This window comes from the organism of the source record quoted next, unplaced genomic scaffold (genome assembly GCF_019419815.1).
Source record: "Pyrus x bretschneideri cultivar Hongxiangsu unplaced genomic scaffold, Pyrus_bretschneideri_v1 Contig11, whole genome shotgun sequence".
NCBI lineage: Eukaryota > Viridiplantae > Streptophyta > Magnoliopsida > Rosales > Rosaceae > Pyrus > Pyrus x bretschneideri.
Window position 1 is genome coordinate 1022197 of NW_025999402.1, and position 21228 is coordinate 1043424.

The 21228-nt window shown below is 36.7% G+C and overlaps 3 protein-coding genes across 5 annotated transcripts; all 3 read left to right on the top strand.

The window, feature by feature from the left end:
* The first annotated feature begins 371 nt into the window (after window positions 1-371).
* LOC125473425 (pectin acetylesterase 5-like) lies at window positions 372-3926 on the top strand. Its single transcript, XM_048576204.1, has 12 exons — window positions 372-684; window positions 768-877; window positions 1180-1309; window positions 1442-1521; window positions 1609-1698; window positions 1774-1898; window positions 2278-2338; window positions 2588-2641; window positions 2763-2840; window positions 2933-3038; window positions 3297-3442; window positions 3703-3926. Exons 1-12 carry the CDS (start codon window positions 372-374, stop codon window positions 3814-3816), a joined length of 1407 nt encoding a protein of 468 aa, XP_048432161.1. The 3' UTR covers window positions 3817-3926.
* A 682-nt stretch (window positions 3927-4608) lies between these two features.
* On the top strand, window positions 4609-14992 carry LOC125472349 (pectin acetylesterase 5-like). 3 transcript variants are annotated; one of them, XM_048573658.1, is made up of 12 exons: window positions 4609-4927; window positions 5028-5110; window positions 5256-5385; window positions 5512-5591; window positions 5676-5765; window positions 6071-6195; window positions 6626-6686; window positions 7014-7067; window positions 7185-7262; window positions 7344-7449; window positions 8015-8160; window positions 8256-8520. In XM_048573658.1, exons 1-12 carry the CDS (start codon window positions 4687-4689, stop codon window positions 8409-8411), a joined length of 1350 nt encoding a protein of 449 aa, XP_048429615.1. In that variant the 5' UTR covers window positions 4609-4686; the 3' UTR covers window positions 8412-8520. The 3 variants fall into 3 exon arrangements, with proteins under 3 accessions (XP_048429615.1, XP_048429622.1, XP_048429619.1); XM_048573665.1 differs by lacking the exon at window positions 8256-8520 and adding an exon at window positions 9003-9282 and having other exon boundaries at window positions 4610-4927; XM_048573662.1 differs by lacking the exon at window positions 8256-8520 and adding an exon at window positions 14549-14992 and having other exon boundaries at window positions 4611-4927.
* A 1683-nt stretch (window positions 14993-16675) lies between these two features.
* LOC125472343 (cyclic nucleotide-gated ion channel 1-like) lies at window positions 16676-19781 on the top strand. Its single transcript, XM_048573655.1, has 7 exons — window positions 16676-17046; window positions 17201-17633; window positions 17771-18001; window positions 18094-18377; window positions 18557-18668; window positions 18785-19030; window positions 19216-19781. Exons 1-7 carry the CDS (start codon window positions 16979-16981, stop codon window positions 19630-19632), a joined length of 1791 nt encoding a protein of 596 aa, XP_048429612.1. The 5' UTR covers window positions 16676-16978; the 3' UTR covers window positions 19633-19781.
* The last annotated feature ends 1447 nt before the right edge of the window (window positions 19782-21228 follow it).

The following is a 21228-nucleotide window of genomic DNA, read 5'->3' on the forward strand; positions in this document are numbered from 1 at the left end:
CACATCAACACGAAAAGTTATCCACAATATCGACCAAAATCCCTAATTATAATCCATTAAAACGAACATTCTAATCTAAATTTCTACACATAAAGAAAAAGAAAGCGCTGTGGTCCTGTAATTTGTTGATATGCAGCGTGGGCTAGCTGATTCGGTATATTCACCATTAGCAACCAAATTCAAACATGGTATTCAATTTTTCCGGATTTTCTCGGAATCCAAACGGAGGATAAGAAAAGGGGAGTTAAGGCAGAGGAAAAAAATCACGAGCTGTCTGACACGGAGAGCCTGGAGAAATTTCCGGGCTAAGATCGCAGCCATGGCCACAAGTTGAAAGCCACGGAAATCGGAGGTAGCTTGAAATGCAAGCCATGGAAGTTAGGTCTCTCTGCAACCTCGAACCTCAAACACTGTCGAGCCATGGTGATGGAGAAAGTCGGGTCAAATTCTATGGCGAATATTTCTGGGCTTCGCGGCCCGCTGTGGTGGATGCAGTGGGCCAAGCGTGGCTGGGCAATCGCTGCCGTCGGATTCGCTGTCTTCGTCTTCGTCTTCGCTCTCTCTGTCGCCTCCTACTATCTGAGTTCCGAGCCGGAGTCCAACACCGCAACTCATTTCATCGCATCACTACCTCCGATTTGATCGACCTGACATTGTTGCACAGCGCCAAAGATAGAGGCGCCCGTACTGCACCGTAACCCTTTGCTAATCAAATTTTAATTACCATGTGTTTCAGCTACTAATTAATTTCTCCTTGATTTGATTACCCTCTTGTTTAATTTATGGTTTTGCAGTTTGTTTAGATGGAAGTTTGCCTGGCTACCATTTTCAAAAGGGATTTGGATTCGGCGCCAAAAATTGGCTACTTTTCATTGAGGTCTTAACATTTCAAAATTCTTATGTTGTTGGAAAGGCGCAGAGATAACTGGTTATGAACTTTTAATCGAAATTGGAATTGAACGGATACTAAATAGACAATAAAATGCCCTAAACCTTAGTGTTACATGCGTTATGTTTTCCGATTAATAATTTCTTTAAAATTTTGTAACCAATTCTGTTTGTGCATATTTCTTGCAATTGTTTTGTTCTATTTCATTGCATTTACATGTTCTAGTTGGTTTGTTTATTAAGATGGAAAAACTATGTGTAATGGATTTAGGTTGAAATGTTGAAATGTAGGGTGGAGGTTGGTGCAACACAATAGAATCGTGTATTTTGCGTAAACATATGCATTTAGGATCTTCCAAACATATGGGACGTCGAGTTCACTTTTCTGGGATTTTAAGCCCTTACCCTGACCATAATCCGGGTAATTATATTCTGCTCAGTTGCTTCGTATATGTACGATCACCATAATGCTTAATTATTTGTAGTTTTAACTCAATGTCAAGTTAAACAGCTAACTGATGTGATTCAATTCCAATTTTGGAGCATTCTCTAGGATTCTTTAACTGGAACCGAGTCAGAATACAGTATTGTGATGGCGCACTTATAGCCGGTCACCCTGATAATGAGTTGAAGGTAAGTTATGTTCGGAGATTTTCTGCCTTGTTTGAGAATCAGTAGTAATTTTATTAATGGAGGTTTTATTGCTCTTCAATGGTATAGAATGGAACGGAACTTTTCTTTAGGGGCCAGCTCATCTGGGAAGCAATTATGGATGAACTCTTGTCATTTGGCTTGTCAAAAGCGGAACAGGTATCAATCTTACAGGCCCTTCTTTCAGGCCCTTCTTTTGGGAAGCAATAATGTGTGTGAATAACAATCTTACAGGCCCTTCTTTCGGGATGCTCTTCTGGTGGGGTGGCGGCTCTTATACATTGTGATGAATTTCGACATCTTTTGCCTAAGGATGCCACTGTCAAATGTCTAGGGGATGCGGGTTTTTTTCTTGATGAGTATGTTTTATGCATACCAGTTCCTTCTGCACCAACATCTTTTAGCTAATCTGCTTGGCATGAAGTTTTTCTAGGATCATATATTTTCACATGTGAACTCTTCGAGGGCCATAATTTCGTTCTTATCTTTGCTGTTTCCTTATTCTACTGTTCCTAGTTCATACATTAGGAAATAAGACCTATCACAATCGAACACCTTTGAACCATTCTCTTTTCTATCAAATTTGCAATTCTCCCTCTCAAGCGACACTAGGAATGTTGAAATTCTTGCAAGGTCTTACTAACTACTTGTTCTACATGTATAAAGCCCTTTTTTTTAAAGCATCATCTGTGCTCTTACTAGTGATCACATAGCTACATTCTGTTTCGTAAATTTCAGGAAAGATGTTCTCCGCAATCCTACCGTGAGATCTCTCTTTCGTGATGTTGTCAACCTTCAGGTTATGCTCTAACATTGACGATACTAGCTTGTACAATCCCTTTCTTGGTGATACTTATCCTAGTTTTTGGGTATAACTTTAGTTACTACCTAGGGGATAGTGTAGGGTTGTTGGGTTTGACGGATGGAATGAATATGAGGTGTAACATCACTTGTCAATATAATTTTCAATCTTTACTATGGTACATCTGTTAATTCTTATTTTAGACTTTGGCATGTCACACTGATTTTCTTATTCATGCTGTATCAGGGGTTAGCGAAAAGTTTGAACAAGGATTGTGTTGCAAGAATGGAACCAGATAGGGTAGATTTTATTTTCTTCTTTTTTATATGGTACCAATGATTAAATTTGGGATGTTCTTATTTTTCCTCTAGGTTATGGTTTTTAACACAGCCCCAATCGTTTGTTGTGAACTTTTATGTAGTGTATATTTCCTGAAGAAATTGTTAAAAACATCAAAACCCCCGTGTTCCTCGTTCAATCAGCTTATGATTTTTGGCAAGTAAGCTTCCTCAGAACTCAAAGCTTCATTTGCTTATCATCTGAATTTGACTTACATCCCTTTTCTCTTTTTTCGTATGTGATGATCATTAGATACAAAATACCTTGATACCTAAAGCATCCGATCCACATAGCTACTGGGAAAAGTGCAGACTGAACATTTATAATTGCAATTCTACCCAGGTTGAAATACTTCTAGGTATGTATATACCACTGTCGTTAGTCAAAAGGTCGATTTTTGTTCAGGGTCTTCTTGTTATATTACATTGAAACTAGGATTCTTACTGTCTTTCTACCAATTGCAAATGCAATCAGCGGGCATTACCTGCAGCATCACTAGCTCGAGGCCTCTTTTACAGAAAATATGATTCATTCATCGGACACTAATTGGTTGTATAATGAAGAATAGTTGTAAACAAAATACAGTGGCAAAATTAAGTCGAATCATTTTGTACAGGTTTCCGGGGATCTCTGCTGAAGGCGCTGAATGATTTCGAGAAAAATAAGGAAGGAGGAATGTTTATAAGTTCTTGCTTCATTCATTGCCAGACATTGATGACTGAGATATGGAATTCGCCGAAATCTTTAAGGATAAACAACAAGGTGAGGAAAGTTTTATCATTTGTATTCGAATGCCGTTATCATGTGGAGATTTCTTGTTAACTCAAATATGGTGACGGAAGTTCTATCATCCCAGCCGTATATTTCTCTGTGAGACAGATGAAAGCATAAATACCATAAGCTTAAGCTGCTTAGTGTTATCAAATCAAAATCTGTTTTTCTTTCATTTGTTTCTTGGTTTTCTGTCACTTTCTTAACTAAACTTGGCATCTGACTGTTTTGAGCTTTGCTATTCCGAATAGACAATTGCAGAGTCAGTGGGGGACTGGTACTTCAATCGAAGTGCAGCGAAGCTAATAGACTGCCCGTTTCCATGCAATCCGACCTGCTACAATGTGAATTTCACTCGAGGTTGATTGAACTCAAGAAACGCTTTCAACTTTTCAACTGTTATTCCGAACTGTAGATCTTTGGAGCCTCAGTTCACCCTAGTGAAAATTCTACCCTCCTTGTCCAGACTCCGAGCACGATCCTATCCCTGTAGAGAAAATTTAACACAGTATATAGCTGCTGTCACTTCTTTTTACATGGAGGAAGAAACTTTGTTTTTTACCTTCAAAGGCTAGAGACCATTTTGCTACAGCTTAGTGATGTAGCTATGTATAAAAAGACGATAATGTACGTCATTTTTGTAACCAAAAAGTGTCTAGATTTTTCTATTATGTGACATTTTTTGGACTGTCAGCAACAATTTAATTTTGTATTAATTTTACTCGTTATATTTGGACCGTTGAATCACAAATACAAAACCCAAAATTCTAAAACTAGTTTCTTGAGCTACAAGACCTCTATCTATTCCATGAGCTAAGGCAAAAGAACGCTATTTTTTATATTAAGTGCTCATTAATAATCGTCTCATGTGAATTAACGATTAGTTGTCACTCATGTGTCGAGAGTCTAACATTTTTTTTAGTATGCAACACATTTTTTCTGCTTCAAAATAATGCTACCCTTCTTTTTGGTCTGAAAATAATGGCCTACCTTTTCTTCTTTTTTTTTTTTTTTTGTTGTTGATAATAATGCCTCATTCTATGGATTTATTCTATAAAACATTGAAAAAAAAAAAAAAAAAAGACAAAAAAAAAAAAAAAAAGTAAAATTAAAAAACCAAAAACCAAAAACAAAAAAAACAAAATAAAGCTTCTTGTCTTAATGAAAACTGGCAGTTAGTTTTTCAGTGTCCGTTTGACTGCGTGAGCAGAGCACCGGAGGCAGTCAGTCAATTGATGGTGGGGTCAGTGGCGAATCCCAGGCTTCGCAGCCTGCTATGGTGGCGAAGATGGGCCAAAAAGGACTGGGCAATCGCCGCCGTCGGATTTACCGTTATCGCCTTCGCTCTCACTCTCCTCTCCAACTCTTGGCGCGACGAACCAGACTCCGAAATCTCCCGCCCGTTTCTTCCCAACGCCGCCGCCTTCGATTTCGTTGACTTGACCTTGCTGCGCAACGCCAAAGATAGAGGCGCCCGTACTCAATCCAATTCCTCTACTTTCCAATATCTCTCTCTCTCTCTCTCTCTCTCTCTCTCTCTCTCCCCGCCCTAATTGTTTGAATTTTGGTTTTGCAGTTTGTTTGGACGGGACTGCCCCTGGCTACCATTTCAGGAAGGGATTCGGATCCGGCGCCAACAATTGGCTGCTTCACATTGAGGTCAAAATTCAATCCCTGTGCCTTTTTTTACAGGTCTAATACATATTGTTCCATTCAATTTCATTGAATTTGCATATGCTAGTAGATTTTTATGTTTAGAATGGAAAATTGTGTGATGGGTTTGGTTAAAAAATCGAAAATGTAGGGTGGAGGTTGGTGCAATTCGATTGAATCGTGTTCTTGGCGCAAAGGTACTCTACTAGGGTCTTCTAATTACATGGATCGTCGAGTTCCCTTTTCTGGGATTTTGAGCTCTCATCCATCACAAAATCCTGGTAAGCTTGATTTTATTTGGCTGCTATTTTTATTCCCGTAACGCTTCGTTTTGTAATTCTAGCTCATTCTAAGTTGTTGGCCATCTAATTGATGTGATTCAATTCATTGTTTGGAGCATTCTCTAGAATTCTTTAACTGGAACAAGGTCAAAATCAGATACTGTGATGGCGCGTCCTTCGCTGGCCACCCGGAAAATGAGCCTAAGGTGCATTGTGTTTGGAGATTTTGCTGCCTTGTTTTAATTTTATAAACGGAATAGTTTAACATTGGCTGTTCTTCTATTTCATAGAATGGATTAGGACCTTTTTTTAGGGGCCAGCTCATCTGGGAAGCAGTTATGGATGAACTCTTGTCAATTGGCTTGTCAAAAGTGAAACAGGTATCTCGTGGTTACTTTTGGTTAAGCTCTATTTGAATAATATGAACTGCAGTTCACAGCTTTTAAACATCAGAAATTTTCTATGCATGTATTGATGATTATGACAATACAAGATGTCTTTTTCACTCTCGTTCTAAGAGCTGGTTTCATTAATATTATAATGATATGATTGGACCAGCAATTGTAATACCATTCTCCGCAAGAAAAGTATTATTTTCCACCGTGAACTAATTGAAAGCTACTCATCGAGATTATTACAATGAGTGGTCTATTTCTGCTAATACGTATGAGTGGCACTCTTACAGGCCCTTCTTTCAGGATGCTCTGCTGGTGGGTTAGCGACTCTTATACATTGTGATGACTTTCGACATCTTCTGCCTAAGGATGCAACTGTCAAATGTCTTGCTGATGCAGGTTTTTTCCTTGATGAGTATGTTTTTTGCGTACTAGTGCCTTCGGCACCTACATCTTTTAGTGAACCTGTTCAAGATGAAATCTTTCTAGGATTATACAAGGATCATATTTCTTTGTGTTCGCTTCCAGGATCATATAATATCTCCTAAATCATAAATTTCATAAAATGATGGTGTTGCCTGATTCTACTCTCTCATTTTCATACCTCAGAATATGAGACCCATCAAAATGGAACACCTATGTACCACATTTTTCTAAAATGATTGAAATTTTTCCTATCAAGCAACAGTAGGATTTTTTAAATTGTTTTGCATGTACGATGCTATTCCCTTTTTTCCTATCTAGTGCATCCTCTGTGCTCAGGATAGTGAATTCATAAAGAAATAGGAGATGTAGGGAGAGAAAGAGGGAAAGTTTTGAGCCATTTTCTGTTTCCTACATTTCAGGGAAGATGTTCTCCAGCATCGGACGATGAGGTCTTTCTATAATGATGTTGCCATCCTTCAGGTTAGCTTTGATCTTTACTATTACTAGCTTATGTAATATTTATATTTTTTTATCACTCAATGTTTTTTATAGAAACTTAATTCTATCAAATTCTGTCAGATCTGCAGGATCCACCATTTGATTATGAGATGTAAAAACTAGTCGATATGTTTTTAATTTATATGGATCCATCTGCTTGTTCTTTTTTGTGAGTCTGACACATCATATATGAGAAAGGGTTTCATTCATCTTGGTCTATATCACTTAATGACAGAAAGCTTTAGGACATTAGTCATTAAACAGTACCTTCATTGCTTTCTCTTGCTTATTTTTCTGTTGCGCTGTCAGGGTTTATCAAAAAGTTTGAACAAGGATTGTCTTTCAAGGATGGAACCAGCTAAGGTAGTTGTTCTTTTCCTCTATATGGTGCCAAATAGTCAAATTTTATAGCTTATTTTTCTGCTCAGTTATGATTTATAACACAAAGCCCCCATTTTTTGTTGTGAACTTCTACACCAGTGTCTCTTTCCTGAAGAAGTTATTAAACACATTAATACCCCAGTGTTTCTTGTCAACCCAGCTTATGATTTTTGGCAGGTAATTTTCTTCAGAACCCAAGCTTCATTTACTTGTTATCAGAAATTGATTTGCATTCTTTTATCCTTTTTATGACATTAGGTACAACATATCTTGATACCTGAAGCAGCAGATCCACATGACTATTGGAGAAAGTGTAAACTGAACATTCACAATTGCAATCCCAGCCAGCTTAAAACACTACATGGTAATTAAATTTGAGAAAACCAAATTATATATTGCCCGACTGTCCAGGAAAATCACATACACATAATGCTGTTCTGACTCTATGTAGCTAAGCATACTTGTGACCCACTCTTCATGTGCTACATCCCAATGATCTGATAACTGTTAATTCAGGTGGTTGATCGTAACCATCTATAGATTTTTGTGGACTATAAACCAGCATATTTGCACACTGCATGCTGTGATGAGCAGGAAGTTTTGAGTCTTCTCATCACATTGCATTTAAAGTAACCTATGAAAAATGTTACCCTAAGAATCCTAGAGTCTGTGCACCATGAACCAGCATCTTTTACAGTTGCAAGTTGCAACAGTGGGCATTACTAATGTTAACTTCACAGATGTACATTGTCAAACTAGGGGATTATAGTATTGGTTCATCTTACATGTATTTTGTAGCTTCACTAGCTTCAGGCTTCTTGTCAATCGAAAAATAGTCCAAAGATAGGTCCTTGCAATTTGTTCTATAAAGAAGTGTAAATATAAACAGAATATTGTGGCAGATTAACGTATCAACTTATTTCATACAGGTTTCCGTGATTCTATGCTGAAAGCACTGACTGAATTCCAAAAAAATACGGAAGGAGGAATGTTTATAAATTCATGTTATATTCATTGCCAGACGTGGATAACCGAGACATGGCATTCACCCACTTCTCCACGAATAAACAATAAGGTGTGGAAATTTTAATCATCTCATTCCCTTATTGGAAAACAAATGGTTTTGTGTCATTTTTAAACTACCTTTCTGACCGATTTGAACTTTCATAGACAATTGCGGAGTCTGTGGGTGCTTGGTACTTTAGTCAGAATGCGGTAAAGCAAACTGACTGCCCATTTCCATGCCATCCCACCTGCTATCATATAAATCTCACTGCTCTATGTCATTTTTTTTTATTGAACTCAAGAAAACTTCCAACTTTCTAGTGGATTATTCCCAACTTTAAATCTTTACTTCCTGGCGGAAATCTTCCCCTATTGTTTATGCTCCTATCCCTGTAGACATTGAGAAGGAAGGTATCTATCAAACACGAAAGGAAAATAGAGACTAGGTGTGAAGAAAATGGAATAACAGTTTATACTTGCCATCATGTTACAAGTTTTTTATATAGAGGAGAGAAACACTTTTTAATATGATGCTCTATGTGCTTTCAATGTAGTAATTGTTCTTTGTGATGTAAACATGTATCCCGTGGATATCTTTTGTACTTTGCTTTCCAGAAAAAGATTTAGCAATGAAAATACGGAGACTGGAGACAGGATGAAAGTATAAGGATCTTCCTCCCCTTTGCTTGTTTGCTCACTTTCCTTGAGGTTTTCGAAATATACATGTATATGTATATGTACATATATGTTGTATTCTTATAAATGTTTCTGTTCATGCAACTGAGTGTGCCTAAATACCATGAGTTTGGCATTACGGCATCAAAATCTGCTCATCTTTTTTGTTTGAAAAAAAATGGTTTTCTGTCATTTTTCATCCTGAACTTGTTATCTGACTGGTTTGAACTTTGATAGACAATTGCAGAGTCTGTGGGTGACTGGTACTTTGGTCGAAATGCAGTAAAGCAAATTGACTGTCCATTCCCATGCAATCCCACCTGCTATCATATGAATTTCACTACTTTCTCACGAGGTTGATTGAACTCAAGAACGCTTCCAACTTTCTGGTAGGTCCATCTGTAGAAATTGACAATGAAGGTGTGTAGCATAAAAAGGGAAAACGAAGAGAAAAAATGGTTTATACATTGATATCACATTTTCACTTGTTTACATAGAGAAGAAAGGCATCCTGCAATTTCTATCAATCAGATGAAATGTTTGCCTTTCAATGTAGTAGTGATACTGCTTAAACAGCTTTGTACCTTGCTTTCCGGATTCTCATCCTTGCGTTCGTAGTAACTGTTTTTTTTTGGATGCAATTTTTATGATTATATCCTTTGATTATTTTTTCCCAAAGTTTATATTTCTGTTTCTCTCGGGGTGGGGAACCAAAGGTTTTAACCTGCATTGCCTGTGAGGAAGATGCCTGGCTTTACGGAGTATCTCTTCATTTAATTGGTTGCCAACTACGTACGAAATAGACGAATCGTTCGAATTTTATCGGATGTCCCCGAAGAAACTACGTAGGAAATATTTGGGGAGTTTTGAGACTTTGAAGAACTTCATATGCATTCTGTAGTTTGGATCCCTTTACCACTTAGGAGTCATTTTATCTTGAATTGCTCCTGAATTTATTTTTAACGTCTTGCTTTGCCTCCCACTGTTAAGTCTAAAAAAAATATGTTAAATTTGCTGACGTCTTGTGTGAGAATTCTGGGTCTGGCAACGGACCACTCTTCCGTGTGGATCTATACACATAAGACACCTCCTACAACATCCCCTGATTTCTCATGCTAACCTTGGCCTATTTTTTGGTACAAATTTTTGTCTCACGTAAAGTGAACATCATATGTGCTACATCATCAAATTTAACACATTTTAGTTGAATTTGATGGTGGGGGGAAAATGTAACACAAACAGTTAATTTCATAGGCAAATTAGGTCAAAATGACTATTAAGGAGCAGAGAGGGATTTCAAACATCTATTGGAAAACATTGTAGTAGTTACTTTTATGAAAGAGTTTTGAAGAATATGGACTTCTTTCATTTGATCGAACTTCCGAAACACAAAACGGTGCAATATGATATCCATGTTTCATAACCTCAGGCAAACTAGCTAGTTTGGCATTGTCCAAAATGTCTTCACCATGTGACGAAATTGCGTTACAATGCATCTAACATCTTCCTCACCTCAAATGTTGTCAAGAGACATCGTAGCTAATGAATACCTCAATATTGTCAATCACGTACGATTATAAGGGGTTTCATTGTTACGCTACCTCTTACATTATTTCTGTTTTGCAGAGTGCCTATGGGCATCATTTCTCACATGGGAAAGATATTTTGGAAAAGATCCACACTAGAAGAGAGTAGGCAATGCATTACAAATGCTAACACAAATTTGTATCATCTATTTGTACCATTATATCATTTATCTAATAAAAATGTGATTCACATGTGTTGAGGGACCTTACCTCTAATAAAAATATGTTCATTATCCATTGATCATGATAATTACATCCATCTGTAAGGCTGTAATACAAAGGTAAACTTCATCTTCGAAATAAACAATTCAATCAAAATCAAGTAATAAAAAGTAAAAATTAAAATTTACGGGCTTTTTATCAAAAGTGGTTCATAAGATTGTTATAACTCCTCACTTTGGTATCTGCGATCTAAAATCGATAGTAGTTCTTCAGATTGTTCATGGTCAATCAAGAAGTGGTTCTGGCGATTGTCTACCGTCAATCATTTTGGTTATTTTGTGAGAAATCTCCGCTAAATTGAGAATAGTTTTGTCAAACAACATTCCCAATTCATAATCTCTCAAGTCATATCAGGAATTAGGATAATTTGATTTTGCTGATTCTGTCACACGAAACTTAAGTTTAGTTACTGGTTTACATTTGTATACAGATCGTAATTCTAATTTTCCTTCCGACGACGAGGAACTCAAGATCTTTGAATAGATTGAAGTTATTGAACTCACTCATTATATTGCAATATGTTGCACGAGTTTATCCAATGTACAGAACATGTATGGAGGTTAACAAGGGTACACGTGATGATAGCAAAGAACTTGCTAAGCACAAGAAAATATGGATTCCAGGTGTACTAAATTTCATCATGTACATTCTTGCTAGCCGTGTAAGTTAATCGTCTTATCTTGGTTTATTTTAACTGCTGCATAAGTTGCTGGTAAATATTGTTGAGTTACAAATGTAGTTCATCGTTTGTTTGGTACTCGGGGCATTTTGGTATTTTTATTTCTGCTCAACGAGAGATAGATTGTTGGATCTCTGCTTGTCGAAGTGAAAATGGATGTGTTCAATACAATTTACTTTTCTTTTGCTCAACACCAAACAAAAGAAATATTAGAATACGATAAATTGTGCCTACTTAGTTTGTCTAGTCTATAAATTTTCTCATGAGGCAACTAAGCATATACACATTACAATTTTATCTACTTGGTTTGCACCATGATCCCGTGGTTCACACATAAGTTTATTGACATACCTTCTCCTAATTGATTATTTTTGCTTTATCTGGAAGATATTGCAATACTTTTGTGTTTAGTACATAGAATATGAAAAACTGGGATTAATTCCGAAACATTACTACATGAAGCTTAAAATTTTAGCTTGCATCAACCTGTATTAGTGATCCAATACGATGCATGTGAGCCTTATTCCGAAACATTTTTACCAACTCAAGTCTTTCTAATTCTACCCAAAATATGTCAAATAAGAACATGTATTGTACCACAATTAATTGTACTAGAGAAAGCTCTTTATGTGAGTTCCAATGGCTGTTACAGTCATAATGAACGATTATGCAGCAATTCAAAGATTCCCCTCGACAATTCCAGTGAGAAATTGATTCATCCTATTGACTCTTGACAAATACAAAACTACGCTGCAATTCATCTGAGTGCAGATCTAGAGGAAATTCCTAACCAGTCTCATTTTATGTCGACTACAAACAGATCATAGTTCCACTTTCCCTCTATTTCTCCATGTTCCATATTCCATGGAAGTGTTTGATCATGCTCCTTTATTCTAGCTCCACTCTCCTAAATTTAGGTTGTGGCTTATTACTTGAGCCTTAATTTTTGGACCCCCATAGTGCCTTAGGCACCTACATCTTTTAGTGAACCTGTTCAAGATGATATCTTTCTAGGATTATACAAGGATCATATTTCCTTGTGTACGCTTCCAGGATCATATAATATCTCTAAATCATAAATTTCATAAAATGATGGTGTTCCATATTCCATGGAAGTGTTTGATCATGCTCCTTTATCCATACGTCAGGATATGAGACCTATCAAAACGGAACACCTACATACCGCATTTTTCTAAAATGTTCGAAGTTCTTCCTATCAAGTTAGGATAGGATTTTTTTTTTTTTTTAAATTGTTTTACGTGTATAATGCTTTTCCCTTTTTTCTTCCCTAGTGCATCTTCTGTGCTTGGGATAGTGAATTCATAAAGAAATAAGAGGGAAAGTTTTGAGCCATTTTCTGTTTCCTACATTTCCTTCAAAACCCAGCTTATGATTTTTGGCAGGTAATTTACTTCAAAACCCAAGCTTCATTTACTCGTTATCAGAAATTGATTTGCATTCTTCTCTCATTTCCTAATTTTATGACATTAGGTACAACATATCTTGATACCAGAAGCAGCAGATCCACGTGGCTATTGGAAAAAGTGTAAACTGAACATTCACAATTGCAATCCCAACCAGCTTGAAATAGTACATGGTGATTAAATTTGAGAAGACCAAATTATATATTGCCTGACTGTCCAGGAAAACCACATAAACCTAATGCTGGCCCGACTCTATGTAGCTAAGCATGCTTGTGGCCCACTCTTCATGCGCTACTGTCCCAATGATCTGATAATTCTTAATTCAAGTGGTTGATCGTAACCATCTATAGATTTTTGTGGATTATAAACCAGCATATTTACACACTGCATGCTGTGATGAGCAGGAAGTTTGGTTCTTCTCATCGCATTGCATTTAAAATATCCTATGAAAAATGTTACCCCAAGAATCCTAGAGTTTGTGGGCCATGAACCAGGATTTTTTACCGTTGCAAGTTGCAAGAGTGGGCATTACTAGTGTCAACTTCACAGATGTACATTGTCAAACTAGGGGACTATAAGTATTGGTTCATCTTGCATGTATTTTGTAGCTTTAGGCTTCTTGTCAATCGAAAAATAGGGTCCACAGATAGGTCATTGCAATTCGTTCTATTATGAAGTGTAATTGTAAACAGATATTGTGGCAGATTAACGTATCAACTTATTTCATATAGGTTTCTGTGATTCTATGCTGAAAGTACTGATTGAATTCCAAAAACATACGGAATGAGGAATGTTTATAAATTCATGTTATATTCATTGCTAGACATGGATAACCGAGACATGGCATTCACCCACTTCTCTACGAATAAACAATAAGGTGTGGAAATTTTCATCATCTCATTCCTTTATTGGAAAACAAATGGTTCTGTCATTTTTAAACTACTTTTCTGACTGATTTGAAGTTTCATAGACAATTGCGGAGTCTGGGTGATTGGTACTTTAGTTGGAATGTGGTAAAGCAAACTGACTGCCCATTTCCATGCCATCCCACCTGGGATTTGGATCCTCTCCTAAGTCCGAGAGGATTCTCCTGATCAAGTAGTGTGGGCTATTTGATTTTTATTCAAAAGCTACAAACATAGGGGTTCCTTTAAAGTTATATTAATTATAACTGTTGGATGAAAATCCAACGACCCACACTGCTTGATCAGGAGGATTCTCTCCTTGGGCTCAGGAGAGGATCCAAATCGTCCCACCTGCTATCATATAAAGCTCACTGCTCTATGACCTTTTTTTATTGAACTCAAGAAAACTTCGAACTTTCTAGTGGACTATTCCCAACTTTAGATCTTTATTCCCGGCGGAAATCTTCCCTTATTGTTTATGCTCCTCTCCCTGTAGACATTGAGTAGGAGGTGTCTATCAAACCCGAAAAGAAAATAGAGACAAGGTGTGAAGAAAATAGAATAGCAGTTTATACTTGCCATCATGTTACAAGTTTTTTACATAGAGGAGGAGAGAAACACTTTTTAGTATAATGTTCTTTGTGCTTTCAGTGTAGTAATTGTTCTTTTGATGTAAACATGTATGCCGTGGATATCTTGTGTACTTTGCTTTCCAGAAAAAAGATTTAGCAACGAAAATACGGAGACTGGAGACAAGATGAAAGTTTAATGATCTTCCTCCCCTTGTTGCTTGTTTGCTCACTTTCCTCGAGGTTTTCGAAATATATGTATGTGCAACTGAGTGCCTGAATACCACGAGTTTGGCATTACGGCATCAAAATCTGCTAATCTTTTTTGTTTGAAAACAAATGGTTTTCTGTCATTTTTCATACTGAACTTGTTATCTGACTGGTTTGAACTTTGGAAGACAATTGCAGAGTCTGTGGGCGACTGGTACTTTGGTCGAAATGCAGTAAAGCAAATTGACTGTCCATTCCCATGCAATCCCACCTGCTATCATATGAATTTCACTGCTTTCTCACGAGGTTGATTGAACTCAAGAACGCTTCCAACTTTCTGGTAGGTCCATCTGTAGAAATTGACAATGAAGGTGTGTAGCAGAAAAAGGGAAAACGAAAAGAAAAAACGGTTTATGCATTGATATTACATTTTCACATGTTTACATAGAGAAGAAACACATCCTCTAATTTCCATATCAACCAGATGAAATGTTTTCCTTCAATGTTGTAGTGATACTTCTTAAACAGTTTTATGATGTTACTATGTTTGTACCTTGCTTTCTGGATTCTCATGCTTGCGTTAGTAGTAACTATTTTTTTCGTTGCAATTTTATGATTATATCCTTTGATTATTTTTCCCCAAAGTTTATATTTCTGTTTCTCCGGGTGGGGAACCAAAGGTTTTAACCTTCAATTGCCCGTGAGGAAGATGCCTGGCTTTACAGAGTATCTCTTCATTTAGTTGGTTGCCAACTACAAAGGAAACAGAAGAATCGTTCAAATTTTATCGGATGTCTTGAGACTTTGAAGAACTTCATATGCAATTTGTAGTTTGGATCCCTTTACATCTTGAGGTCATTTTATCCTGTATTGCTTCTGAATTTTATTTTTAATGTCTTGCTTTGCCTCCCACTGTTAAGTCTGTCAAAAATATGTTAAATTTGCTAACGTCCTGTGTGAGAAATTCTTGGTCTGGCAACGAACCACGTGTCCGTGCGGATCCATACACATAAGACACATCCTGCCCCATCCCCTGATTTGTCATGCTAACCTTGGCCCACTCTTTGGTTCCAACCCCTCTAACATGTTTCTAGTTCTGGGTGCCGAATAGAAGACCTCCTCATGGCCACATTTTAGCAAAAAAGTGAACCTCAACGCACCACATCATCAAATTTAATAAATCTATTATACAATTTGAAGGTGAAGGATAAAGTGAGACACAAGAATGTTAAGAGATAAGTGGTCTTAAAATGAATTTTAAGGAGCAAATTGGTGCTTAGAACATCTATAGGCAAGCATAGTGGTACAAATTTTTGTCTCTCAAAGTGAACTTCACATGTGCTACATCATCAAATTTAACAGATTTGAGTAGAATTTGATAGTGGAGGTAAAAATGTAACACAAACAGTTAATTTCATAGACAAATTAGGTCAAAATGACTATTAAGGAGCAAAGAGGGATTTCAAACATCCATTGGAAAACATTGTAGTATTTACTTTATGAATGAGTTTTGAAGAATCTGGGAATCCAATTCTTTCATTTGATCTGACTTCCGACACACAAAACGGTGCAATATGTCTTTTTCCAAAATGTCTTTCCCATGTACAACATTGTGTTACATTGTCAAGGGACATCGTAGCTAATAAAAACCCTCACTTTCATCAATTACGTGGGATTATAAGGGGTTTCATTGTTACGATACCTCTTACACCATTTCAGGTTCGCAGAGTGCCGATGGGCATCATTTTCTCACATGGGAAAGATATTTTGGAAAAGATCCACACTAGAAGAGAGTAGACAATACAGTACAAATGCTAACATAAATTTGTATCATCTATTTGTACTATCTATCTAATAATATGATCCACATGTGTTAATGGACCTTACCTCTATTAAGTGTAACACTACTATTTTTTTTTCCTCCTTGGCTATCCTTCCTTTCTTTTCTTTTTTCTTTCTCCCTCCAGTTTTTACCGTTCCTTGTAGAGTACTCTACCTTTCTCTTTTCTCTTTTCTTTTTCTTTTTCTTTTTCCTTTTTCCTTTTTTTAAAGTATAACGATCAAGTTTCTTTCTCCCACCAGTTTTTCCCGTTCCTCGTAGAGCATCCCACCTCTCCCTTTTCTTTTTCTTTCATTTATTTCTTGACGAAAAACAATCAAATACTTAAATATTGTTGACAAGAAATTCTGTTCTTTCCTTGGTAAAGTGAATAAGTGGAAAAGAAAAGAATAGAAATAAAGAGAAAACAATATGCACGCGACTACTAAAATCAGTAAAAAAATATTTTTGGAAAAATTAAACCAATAGGGGAAAATAAATAAGAAAAAAAAAATCCTTAGTTGATAGTTTCATCATTTATCTTTCTACAAAAAACAATGACGATGTCATGTAGTTGAGTCAAATAATTAAAACGCAAATATGGGTTATCACACTTCTAGTTCACTCTTCTAGGATCCGACCCCTTAACTTGTCCATTCAACTCCTAGCCTACTTATTCTCCATCATGAAGTGGTTGTAGTTAACATATGTACTTTGTTGTAACTTCAAGAAGCTCCTCATTCGAGTCTTTGATAGCTCAGAGGATCTTCTACGCATCGTAACTTAGTAAACTTAAGTTATGAGGAAATCCGATGAGCCAGTTCCACAAACGGAGAGCTCCGATGAGAGTTCAATCGACCTTGCAAGGTTTCATATTTCTTTTAATATCTAACATATTTTAGTTTTCTTTTAAAATTAAAACAAAGGATTTTTGCATCAGATCATTATGGTTGTTCGAAATAGGAATAAACAAATCGAATAAATGAATTTCATGTTTAATTCTTGTGTATTAATTTTTCAGCTTGTCAGGTGAAATTTTTTTAGAGCTTGCAAAAGGGAAGTATGGCAAGAGAGATGGAGGAAATAGATCAACGTGGTCAATACAATGCGATAGAAATTCAATACAACGTGCTATACAATCTATATTGTTTGGGATAGGATGTTTGTTCGTCATCATGATTTATTTTGGCCCGATGCTTGTGGACCCTTTGTTCTTGTACGTTCCCATCATCAATGAAAATATCAAGTGTCTCGCGTTGGACGAAAAATTAAAAAAAATAGCTATTGTTTTGAGAGCATTTACAGATCTCGTTTATCTACTTCAAATCATCTATTTTGTGTTGCCTACGCGGTGCAAATTGAGCATTATGGAAGATCTCCTAACTGCTGATGAGTTTTTCGTACTACGCAAATCCCTAATACAAAACATTTTAGCTGTTCTTCCTATTCCACAAGTAAGTCAGTTACTTTTCTGAGGTAAATTATTTTTCGTAATCTCTTAAGTCATATATTAGGAATTAGGATAATTTGATTTTGCCGATTCTGTCACACAACACTTTAAGTTTAGCTATTGGTTTGCATTTGTGTACAGATCGTAATTCTAATTTTCCTTCCAACAACAAGGAACTCAAGATCTTTGAATAGAATGAAGTTTTTGAACTCACTTATTCTATTGCAATATGTTCCACGAGCTTATCCAATGTACAGAGTATGTAAGGACTTTAACAAGGAAACACGTGAACGTAGCAAGGAACTTGCTAGGAGAAGGCAAATATGGATTCCAGGTGTATTAAATTTCATCATGTACTTCCTTGCTAGCCATGTAAGTTATTGTCTTATCTTAGTTTATTTTAACTACTCCCTAAGTTGCTTGTAAATATCGTTGAGTTACAAATGTAGTTCTTGGTTTGTTAGGTACTTGGGGCATTTTGGTACTTTTTTTCTGCTCAGCGAGAGATGGATTGTTGGATCTCTGCTTGTCGAAGTGAAAATGGATGCAACTTAAGTACTTTACAATGTGATAATACTCATTTCAGAAACGTCACACTTCTAAATGATTTATGTCCAACAAATCCACCAAATCCAATGGCATACGATTTTGGCATATTCATTGACACTCTCCAGTCTGGCATAGTGGGAACAACAGATTTTCCTCACAAACTCTTGATGTGTTTCTCATGGGGATTACGAAATCTAAGGTTTGTCCGACCTAAGTATTTTTATTCTTAGATATTGCGTCATGCACATGAATTTTTTTACCATACCGGTACACGGAATGTGCCCGTGTTTGACTATCAAGATTCAGTCACGCAAGCCGTCCAATGAGTTGCCCCTTTTCAAATATTGTTTTAATATATTGCTCCAATGAATTCTGCAGTTCTTTTGCTTCAAACCTCAACTCTAGTACCTATGCATGGGAAAGCGTATTTGTAATTTTTATTTCGATCAGTGGCCTGCTACTATTCATGTATCTGCTTGGACATGTGCAGGTTGGTGATGAATTATATATTGTGTATCTGGTTTTCTTTTGAGTAGTTTCTACATATATGCATGTAAATTTCAGGATTTAATAAACTCAATGTCAAACCTCCGTGTTGTGGAGTAGATATTTATGCAGGCAATTAGCAAAACATCCAAGATATCGCAGCGGAAATCAGTCATATGTCCACAAATAAAGTTCATGGTATCTGAATATAGACTCCGTAGCGAAATACAAGATGAGATTTGGGAATTAGTAAGAGAAGCACTTGAAGTGGACGAAGATAATCCTGCGGCGAATATCTTCTCGTTACTTCCTTTGCAACTTACGAAACATATGAAGCGGTATCTCTTCTTGGCTACACTACGGAAAGTAATGTCCTATCTCTCTCAATATCTCCATGTACATAACTCTATATAAACTTGTGGCAGTAGATGGTTTTTCGAGTAGTCTAGTTAACGAATTCAAGCTATTATATAGATAGGAGCATGAACTCCCCTTTGAGTTCTTATCGATGTATTCTTAAGTTTCTAATTACATGTATGAATTAACCCCAGTTGCCAGGGCTTGAAAACATAGACAGACAAGTGTTGGAAAAAATCATGAAACATCTTGAGCCAGTTAGCTATGCTGATGGTACCTATATTATTCGAGAGGGGGAGCCACTAGATAGGATGCTCTTCATCACGCAGGGCATTGCACTTGCTTACAAGACTGGAACTACTGGTGGCGAAAGTGGCTCGTCAAGCACTACACATATTGCGAAAGGTGAGGTTTATGGAAAAGAACTTATGGCTTGGGCGGCAACATCTACTCCATTTTCCGGCTTACCCATCTCAGACCAAACCGTCAAGTCCCACGAAAAAGTTGAAGTCTTTGCAATCAGGGCTGCCAGATTAAAACGAATTGTCTCTAAGTTCCCGACAGATTTCAACACAGAGGTTATTACTACGGTGGAAATAACTAGTAACTAGATTTTTAATTCAAAATAATTATATATTCAGCTATTTTTCAAATTTAAAGAATTTAAACGTCATCTACTTTCCTCAACATTAGCAAAACACAAGAATACCTGTCAGGTTCAATTGTACCACAATTGTAATAGAGAAAGCTCTTTATGTGAGTTTCGATGTCTGTTACAGTCGTAATGAAGGTTTAAGCAGCAATCCAAAGACTCCCCTCAGCAGTTCCATTGAGAAATCGACTAATACCATATACTCTCGACCAATACAAAACTAAGTTGCAATTCTTCTGAGTGCAGGTCTAGAGGAACTTCCTAACCAAAGATTGGTCCTATAATATTTCATCACTATGTTTTTTTTTTTTTTTTTTTTGCTAAATAGGATCCAAATTCAATCACTCCAAGTAATACCAATCATGGAACCGAACGAGAAGGAGTCCGTTTCCTTTCCTACTTGCATTGAACAGATTCAAACAGGAATCCAACAATATATGTACATACAATACATATGCCAAAGTCAGAAACATCTGATCAGACGAGAAACATAAAGCAATTACAAAACAAGCTCATAAGTGCCAACTAACAACACATCAACACGAAAAGTTATCCACAATATCGACCAAAATCCCTAATTATAGTCCATTAAAACCAGCATTCTAATCTAAATTTCTACACATAAAGAAAAAGAAAGCGCTGTGGTCCTGTAATTTGTTGATATGCAGCGTGGGCTAGCTGATTCGGTATATTCACCATTAGCAACCAAATTCAAACATGGTATTCAATTTTTTCCGGATTTTCTCAGAATCCAAACGGAGGATAAGAAAAGGGGAGTTAAGGCAGAGGAAAAAAATCACGAGCTGTCTGACACGGAGAGCCTGGAGAAATTTCCGGGCTAAGATCGCAGCCATGGCCGGTGGTGGCTGAGTCGATGGGTCTTCGTCGACGCGAGTGGGTTCGATTTGGGGACGTGAGCAGGCCAGTGCCAATCCTACATTTTCTCCCCTTCTGTCGATATGGGGCTCTGTGCAAGTGACCTCTCCCTTTTTTCTCAAACATAACATTCTAACTATTTGTACTATTATTTGTACAATCGGTTTAATAAGAATGGAATCTACTTCCTTTTGATAGACCTTACCCTTTAAATGATAAGTGTAGCACTACTTTTTTTTCTTCTTCTCTTTGGCTGTCCAGTAGGAATATTTCAAAAACTAGAGAATTTAAGGTCATCTCCAATGAATCATGCTATAGGGCTATAGGCTTGTTTATAGCCTGAAATGAAGAAAAAACCGTCTCTAGTGGATCCAAGGGAGGTCCAGACCAAAGAAAAAAGGGACCCATTGGGCCAAACTCTAGCCCATGGCCATAAGGTTAGGCATTTGAAGCTAGCTAGCCAGCCAGCTGTCAGCAACACACATACTAGCTAACGTCAGCTAGTCATTAGATTTGAATTTTTTAATTTTGTTTTTTAAGACGAAATTTGAAAAAAATAAAAATCTAATTTCTTTTTATAAATATCTACGTCAATTCTCACATCATTTTCACCCTTTCATACTATGTTACTTCATTTTATTTCAATTCTTCACATTCTTTAAATTCCTATATGAAATAT